At 74.6% G+C, this 8410-nt stretch overlaps 2 protein-coding genes across 2 annotated transcripts in view; both read right to left on the bottom strand.

Moving 5' to 3' along the window:
- H696_05433 (hypothetical protein) overlaps positions 1–1374 on the bottom strand; it is a gene marked incomplete at both ends in the record, with an annotated part of 3797 nt that extends 2423 nt beyond the window's left edge. Inside the window, one exon of the mRNA XM_009499267.1 lies at positions 33–1374. Coding sequence (XP_009497542.1) covers positions 33–1374 — 1342 coding nt within the window. The remainder of the gene's footprint in view (positions 1–32) is intronic.
- Positions 1375–5670: 4296 nt separating this feature from the next.
- Positions 5671–8334, bottom strand: H696_05434 (hypothetical protein; the record flags this gene model as incomplete). Its single annotated transcript, XM_009499268.1, has 7 exons — positions 5671–6017; positions 6199–6322; positions 6411–7222; positions 7346–7477; positions 7717–7960; positions 8031–8144; positions 8263–8334. 7 exons carry the CDS (start codon positions 8332–8334, stop codon positions 5758–5760), a joined length of 1758 nt encoding a protein of 585 aa, XP_009497543.1. The 3' UTR covers positions 5671–5757.
- Positions 8335–8410: the final 76 nt, after the last annotated feature.

Here is an 8410-nt window from a genome sequence, read left to right on the forward strand (position 1 = left end):
GGGGGGGGGGGGGGGGGGGACATGCCACGCACCGGCCGGCCGGTCAAGATACCACCCCTCGGCGCACCCGGCGCACAGGTGATCCGGCGATGTGAAGGGCGACTCGGCGTGGCCCGCGGCGCAGGTCCACCCGGCCGGCGAGCCGGTCGTCACGGTGTCACTGTCGCACCGGATGCTGCCATCCTCCTGGCAGCCAAAGGTCCGGGCCTCGAAGAGCACCAACTCCCCGAAGACCAAGGCCCAGATGCCGGTGGAGTTGAGGCCCACCCGGAGCTGGACCAGTTGCAAGTCCCAGACATTGTCCACAACCGGCGGCAGGATCACCCGGCGCCAGGACAGCTGGGCATCCTGGCTGGTGAGCCGCCACAGCCGGTCGCGCGGATCCCCCACGTCGGGCACCACCAGGTAGACGGGCTGCGGGTGGTTGCCGGTGGCGGCCGCCGGGGCCGCCAGCAGCCAACCGCCGGACGCCGGCAGCCCGGTCGGCAACTCGAGGAACACCGTGCCGGAGCCCTGCAGTATGCCGGCGCACGGCTCCATGCTCAGTTGGCCATTGGCCAGGAGCATGACCAAATCCCCGGACAGCTGGCAGTCGCCGATCGGCGGCACGACCCGCGTGACAACCGCGCTCAGGATGTCCGCCTCCATGGAGCTGGCGGACCAGGGCACCGACCCCTGCTGGTCGACTGCCAGCCGCAGGATGTTCGGGCCCCAGTACATGTAGAAGGAGCCCCTGATGCCGGGGACCGCCTGCGCCGAGCCCATGAAGGTCGGCAGTTCGTGGCTCACCGGGTCCAGCCCGTCCCGGTGCAGGGTGCCCAGGTAGATGGACTGGCTCTGGCCCGGCATGCCGGTCGCGCCCAGCAGCAGGACCTCCCCCTCCGAGAAGGCCACCCCGGCCAGGAGCTCGGTGTTCGGCACCGGCAGCGGGTGTTCCTCGGCGTGCGTCCAGAAGCCGACCGTGTGCGGCGTAACTGCCACCAGGGTCGGCAGGGTCCCGTCCAGCGGCGCCAGCGCCATGACCGAGAGGCTGCCGGGGCAGTCCGGCCGCCCGCAGGACAGGACGTATGACGCGCTGCCGAAGAAGACGCCCCAGCGGACCTCCGGCAGCTTGTCCAGCAGGTCAATCTGCGGCATGAGGTTGAACGTCGAATCCGACACTCGCGCCATGGCCATCGAGTGGCTCCCGGGCCCGGTGGGGAAGGTATACGGCCCGGGGGCCAGGCTGACCGGGCGCGGGGCCGCATGCAGGAAGAGGTCTTGCCCGTGCGAGGACCCCGCCGTCAGCACGAGCTGCGGCAGCAGCAGCAGCAGCAGCGTGAGGAGGAGGAGCGGCGCCGGTGGCGCCCGCGGGGCTGGGGCTGGGCCCGGCATGGGGGGGGGGGGGGCTACCGGACCGTCGACGGGCGGGATCGCTGGCCTGTGCGTGTGTAGATGTGTGGATGCGTGTGGGTGTGTGTGTAGATGTGTGGATGCGTGTGTAGATGTGTGGATGCGTGTGTAGATGTGTGGATGCGTGTGGGTGTGTATGCTTATGTGTGTCCGCGTATGCGCGTGTGTCCGCGTATGCGCGTGTGTCCGCGTATGTGTAGGCGCGTGTGCGTTCACCGGGGGAGGAGTCCAGCAGGAGGAGCCCGAGCCAGCGAGCAGAGGCCGCGCCGATGAACAGAGACCCGGGCTGGCCGGCGACAGGGCGGGGCGAGGCCGGTGGGAGGCAGGGAGGAAAGAAGGGGGGGAGAGGGGTGCTTCAGCGCCTGACGAGCAAGGCCAGCGCCTCGCCGGTCCGCTTTCGCTGTCCCGCCATATGCCCCCCCCCCGGGAGAGGGGGCCCGGCCCGGGGTTCGTGCGGGCGCGCGTGTTCGGCGCGCGGAAAAATAGGCCCAGGCCGGGCCCCGGCGCCACGGGGCCGGCAGACCGGGCGCCGGGGCCCCGGCCCGGCGGCCGCGCATCCACCCCTAGCTGCTCGTCGGTCAGCGGAGTCGTTCGGGCCCGCGGCGCGCGCCCAGACGCAGAGGGGCACCGCGGACGAGTATTTTCCACCGGGCACCGCCACGCCGGCCCACACAGCGGGCTCCTGAAACATGTCTCTGCCTTGTTGCAGGCCGGTGCGGCGTGCGGGGTGCCACACGCGCACGCCCGGCTGTGCGGTGGCACCCGCCCGGGGGAGATGCCCACGGGCGGATGTCCCCCGGCCATGGGCCCGGGCGAGGGCCGGGCCGTGGCGGCCGGCCGGCATCGGGGCCCTCCATGCGGCCGCACGCTGGCGCATCGGGGGCGGCGCCGCGACGGGCGTCTCCTTGCCCGGCTTGCCCGGCGCCCGGCCAGCGGCGATTGGCGCTGGGTCGCGCCCCGGCCGGCCGGCCGGTGGATCGCCCCCCGTCCCCTGCCGGGACGCCGGCGCGAGGTGACACCCCCGACGAGGGGGGGGACCGCGCGGCCTGGGGCTGCCCGGCCGCGCCCCTGCCCACCGCGGTCCCCGGGGGCTCTTCGTGCCTGCCCGCCGGCGCCGGCCCGCGCCCCGCCAGCACCACCACGGCCCGGGGGGTGCCACGCCCAGGGCCCGGAAGCGCTGGACCGCCCCCGCCACAAACAAGGGCACCTCCCCCCCCCCCCCCGTGTGGTCCGACGTCGGGGCCTCCGCGCCGGGCGGGTGTCCGCCCGTGCCGGCGCATGGTGCCCGGGCACTGGCCCACTGCCGCCGCCACGGACCGGACGCCGCTCACCGAATCCCCCCCTCACCCCCTCGGACGGCCGGCGTCACCGCACAGGCCCGAGCACGCGCGCCGCTCCTGCGGGCCGCCGGGCCTCCGTGAAAAGCGGCCAGGGCCCCACCGAGCGGCGGGAGGCGCAGGCGGCAGACCCGGGCCCGTCGCCGCCGGGCGCCCCCGTGAGCAGGGCATCCGACGCGGCGCCGGTGCCCCGGCCTGGGTTCGAGCCGCCCAGCGGCCCAGGATGCCGGCGGCGCCGCACGCCCAGACGCAGGCACCCCCCGCCGGGGCACGAGTGGGGCCCGCCCGGGCCGGGCGCCAGGGCACGAGGCAGGACCCCTCCCGCCGGGGCACATGCCCTCCGCGCCCTCGGAGGGCATGCCGCCGCTGGGACTTGGCCGCGGCCGCCGGGGCCCCCTCGCCGGCACACGGCACGACGGAAAAGCGAGCACGGCGACCGGGCTGCCCTCCGACAGTGGCGGCTGCTGCTGCTGCTGCTGCTGGACCAGAAAACCTCCGGCCGCAGCCCTCCAGGACCCCTGCTGGCAGGGCCGCCACGCCCGGCAAGCCCGTCAAGAGGGCTCACGCCTCCGGGTCCGGCACGCCCCCCTGGCCCGGCCGACGAAAGCGCACCCGGCACATTCCGCCGCGAGGGGGGCCCGGTCGGCAGGCGGCGCCCGGCCACCAGGGGCACCGGGACCAGGCGAGCATGTGCCGCGCGCGCGCGCACACACACACATAGGACTCGGCGGAGGTGGCATCGGTCAAGGCAGGGGAGGGGCCCCCTCCCCGCGCACGGCCGCCGTCCGGGCTGGGGGGGCCTGTGGCCCCGAGCGGCCGTGCGCCGCCCCGGCCAGGTGCACGGTCTCCAGGCCGACCAGGCCGGGGCCGGGAATGCCTTCGAGCGGGGCCGCGCCGGGCCCTCCCTCCGGAAGGGACCCCTCCGCGAGGGCCGGCAAGCGCCAGCCGGCGAGCCGGCACAGCAGCCACGCCGGCCCGGTGTCCCGTCTTCCGGGAGGGGCACCGTGCCGGCCGCCGGGCCCGGGCTCCCCGACACACCGGCCGAAGGAAGCCACCCGGCCACCGGCCCATCCGCCCGGCCCCGGGAGGCGCAGAGCACGACAGGCACCGGCATGGCAAGCATGCGGGCCCCGCATGGCCCCGCGGCAGCCCGCACGGCACAAGGGACCCCGGGCGCCAGCAGCACGCAGGCAGGCAGGCAGGCAGGCACCGCGCCTCCGCACGGGTGACATTGTGTGTATTCCCGCGGAGGACGAAAAAAGCCACACACACAAACACACACGCAGGCAGGCACCGCGCCTCCGCACGGGCGACACCTACGTATCACCTTCTCCTCGCGGAGCCGAATCCCCAGTCTTGACCTCCAGAACGAGCATTTGGCTTTGCCAATCGTTCCGAACCACCGGAGGGGGTATATTCTAACGTATAATAAATATCGGCTTTTCCGGTATCCGGCCGGTATTTTGCTCGCGTCAGCCCCTTCCTCCGGCCGCGCCCCGCCGGCTGTCACTCGGGTGCGCCATTTGCGGATGGCCCCCCCCCCCTGTGCATTGGCCCTTCGCCGCAGGTCGTGTAGCCCTCGATCTCGCGCCCCGGCGCAATGCACCGGCCCCGGCCGTGGAGGGCTGTCCGCACGGGAGGGCCGGATGTGCCACCGGCCGCACGGCATCGGCCAGCGCCCGCGGGGGCCCAAGGTACGCGATGCCCGGCGCCCGGCGGCGCCATCCGCCGTGCCGGCCGATGTCCCTGGGCGCCCGGCACCGGACGGAGCGGGCTGCATCTCGATGGCCGGGGCGCGGGTGGCGTCCCTCGCCATGAGGTGCCGACGGTGCGCGGCCGCCCGCCGGGGCCGCCCTGCCCAGCTCTGGGCACGCCTACACCCGCGCCCGGCCGCGCCCATGCACCCTCGCCCCCCGCGAGGCTGGTGCTCGACGGCGCACCAGTCAGGGAGGGGGGGCTCGAGCGCCCTCCGCCGCGCCCGTGGGCATGGTCGGCGCCCGGGCCCAATTCCCTGGATCGCCGCGGCGCCCGTTTCGCCGAACAAAACACGCCTGTGGGGCCGCGGCCCCGTGTGCTCCTCGCCGGGCGGCCGGTCACCGTGCCGGGGAGTTGGCCCGCCCCGGCTGCCCGGACCCTGCCCGCCGGGTCCCCCCGCCGGAGCCTTGGCGGGGGCAGCCTGGCATGTCGCCCATAGGGGCGGGGCCGCTCTCGCCCGGGTTGCACGAGCGTGGCCAGCCGCACACACGCCGGATGGCCGGTCGACCGCAGGCCGGCGATGCCCTCGCGCCCTCTGGCCCCAGGCGCATCCCCGGGGCACGGTCGCCGGGCGTCAAAGCCGCCGCCCGGGCGCCGGGCTCGGGCGTCTCCAGCCCCGGGTGCTGGACCGGCGGCCCCGGCACCGCCGAGCACGTGGCCGGCCCGCTGGCCGCGAGCGTTCCTGCGTCCTTGCCGTGGATGAGGGCAGCCCGCCCGCCCGCCCGCCCGCCCGCCCGCCCGCCCGGCCGAGCCACGCCGCTCCGAGCCGACGCGCCGGGCGGCCCTGCACACGCGCACGCGCGCGCACACCAGCCGCACTGTCACTGCCCCCGGGCGCCGGCCGGTGCTCGCGCCAGGCACAAAATGAAACACCCACACACATACACCCGCACGCGGAAACACGCCCACCACTCCGCGGCCCGGGCACAGCGGGGCCCGCCGCGGCGGTCCGAGCCGGAGGGGCGACAGCCCTCGCGCCAGGGCCCAGGGTCGCGTCGCCCCGACAACGAAAGGCACGCCGGGCGCATGCCGGCGCACCGGGCCCGGTGGCCCCCCGCCGCCTGCCCTCCGCGACCGAGGGCCCCCCCCCCATGCTCTTGGTGGCACTGTGCGCGAGCTCGGCAGGCGAGCGGCCCGGCCGCGCCCCGTCGCGTCCCCCCCCCCCGGCCACAGGCCGGCACCATGATCGCGCAGGCGCGGTGTATTCGCACGGTAACTCACATGTGGGCGGCCTCCTGCCCCTTCCTTCCAGGCGCCCCGGCGGCCGGGCGGCCTAGGCATCGGCATCCATTTCCTGCGGCTCCACGCGGAAGGACAGATACAGGAAGGTCGGGTTGTGGTTCTCCTTGAAGTAGATGCCGCGATAAAGCAGGTCCGTGGCCAGGGCGATGTGGATGCGGTTGAGGCGCTTGGTGGCCGTGCTGTACACCGACAGCGGGGCCGAGCCGGTGATGATGCTCATGATCTGGAAGCGCCCGGTGTGGTTGGCCACCCGCTGCAGGCGCTGGATGGCGAAGAGCAAGTAAACCAGGGCTGCGCGCCGCGGGCGGTCGCCCCACCGGCCGGGGTCGATGTGCCGGTCGCCGGCCCCCCCACGCCCCCCGGGACCGGGCCGAATTCGGACGCCTGTCAGTACGTGCCGGCGGAGTGCCCGATGATTAAGGGGAGCCCCCCCCCCCCCGGCCCGGCCCGGCCGGCCGACAAGTGTGCGCACCCTCCACCAGGTGCAGCCCCTGGAAGTCCGCCACCCGGGGAAGCTTGTCCAGGATCCGCTCGAAGTCCCACTCGAGGTTGCGGCATTTGAAGATCTCGCGCCCTGACTGCCACCGGGCGAGCCGCTGCATACGTGGTCGGGCAAAGGGGGCGGAAGCGGGCACAGTGTCAGGCATGCGGGCAAACAGGGGGCGCCGGGCCGGCCGCACGCACCAACTCCAGCCGGGCCTGCTGCAGGGCCTCCACGTCCAGGGGCTCCGTGTTGCACAGCTTGTCGTAGTTCTCTTGCATGGCCTCCAGCGGCTTGCGCAGCCTCGTGTACAGCGTCTGCACGGACGACGGCGAGGGCCGCCAGTGGAGCACCCGGTCGGGCAGCTCGGAGATGAGGCCGTCCGTGCGGCGCTGGTCCAGGAGCTTCAGGATGTGCTTGATGTTGCTCGCGGTGTAGCACAGGTACATGCCCGGGCTGTCGCGATTGTATGCCGTCATGATGAACCGCTCGAAGGAGGGGCCCAGGTGCAGCGGGGCTGGCGGCGGGTCGGCCTTCGAGTCGAGCTCCTGCGAGCCTGCCTCGCCGGCGTCGGCCGGGTCCGGCCCCGGCGGGGCCTTGGGGTCCGCCGCGCCGGGCAGCTCCCCCTGGTGGGGTTCCTGCACGTGGCCGGCCTCGGCCGTGGGGCCGGCCGGCTGCTCCTCGCCCGGGGGCCGGACCGCCGCCCGCGCGCCCCACGGCGACTGCCCGAGCACGGTCGAGATCGGCACGAACTTCTGGCGCCGGGCGGCCCGGGGTGCCAGCAGCGGGCTGGTGCCGCCCGGGGCCGCGGCCTCCGGTGTCGGCTCGGCCGCCGGCGTCGGCGACGCAGGGGCCGGGGGGCTGGCCGCCGGGGCCGGCTCGGTCTCGCGCGGCCGGGCCGGCCGGACCGTCGGCCGGCTGTCCTCCGCCTCCACCGGCAGCGTCTCATAATGTGTATACAGGCAGCGGTCCTCGAAGCGGCACCATCCCTCGGTCAGGTAGGTGTGGCAGGGGTCTGCGCGCCGGGGGGCGGGTCAGCGGCTGCGTGCGGCTGCGGGGTCTATTTGTGCTGATGTGTGCGCGCGCGGGCGCGCGTAGCCGGGCGGCCCGGCGCCGGCGGAAGGGCGCCCCAACGTACTGCGCGAAACGTCCACCATCGAGGTGCTCCCGGGCACGCCCACCGAACGGGGGTCCAGCTTGATCTTGTGGTCGTACAGGCAGCTGTCCATGCGGTCGCACCATCCCTCCATGAGGAAGGTATTGCAGGGTTCTTCGTGGGCGCGAGGCGTGTGTGTGTGTGTGTGTGTGTGTGTGTGTGTGTGTGTGTGTGTGTGTGTGTGTGTGTGTGTGTGTGTGTGTGTGTGTGCGTGCGGGTCAGTATGGCCGGCCGCGGCCGAGGGCGAGACAGCGAGCCAGGCCGCCCGGTGGCCCAGCCCCATGCCGGAGGGAGGCGCGGGCACCGGGGGCCGCGGCGAGATGGCCCGGCTTCCCGGCCCCAGGGGGACGTACTGCCGAGTTTGGCCCGGGGCGGGAAGAACACCGGCGGGGGGGCCGCCGGCGCCTCCGGGATGATGACCAGGGTGTTGCCCGAGCGCTGGGCCGGCTTGCGCGGGGCGGCCTGCCCCGGCTCCGGGCCCGGGGCCTCCGGGATGCTTGCCGGGCGCAGGGTGACCAGGTTGCTGGCGGCCGGCCGGCGGGCCACAATGCCGAAGGGCCGGGCCACGATGTTCTTGGCCAGCTCCTCGGCGTCGGCCTGGCCGCGTGCGAGGGGTCAGCACCCGGCTTCGGGTCGGGCCCTCGGGGCATGGGCGGCGGGCGCGTACCTGCGGGATGCCGAGCGGCGTCATGCACGAGATGATGGCCTCGCGCGCGGCGAGGGCATTTTTGCCGTCCTTCAGCGAGTCGAAGAGGCTCTTCCACACGTCCTCGAGCAGTTGCTGCCGGCGGCCGGGTGCGGGCGTGTGAGTGGCCGGCGGAAGGAAGCCCTCGGCCGGGCCCGGGGGCCAGCGGCCGCGGCATGTCGGCAGGCGCGTGCGAGTGCGTGTGTGCGCGTACATGGAAGGTGCAGCCCGGCGACAGGGTGTTGCCTGCCGGCACCAGGATGTCGAACAGCCATTCGGGAGCCATCTTGCAGTGTAGCGGGGACAGGTGGAGGGCGGGGGTGAGGCGGGGGGTTCGGGAAATCCGGCGATTTCCTGGGGGT

The sequence above is a fragment of the Fonticula alba genome (genome assembly GCF_000388065.1).
Source record: "Fonticula alba strain ATCC 38817 unplaced genomic scaffold supercont2.11, whole genome shotgun sequence".
Classification (NCBI taxonomy): Eukaryota; order Rotosphaerida; family Fonticulaceae; genus Fonticula; species Fonticula alba.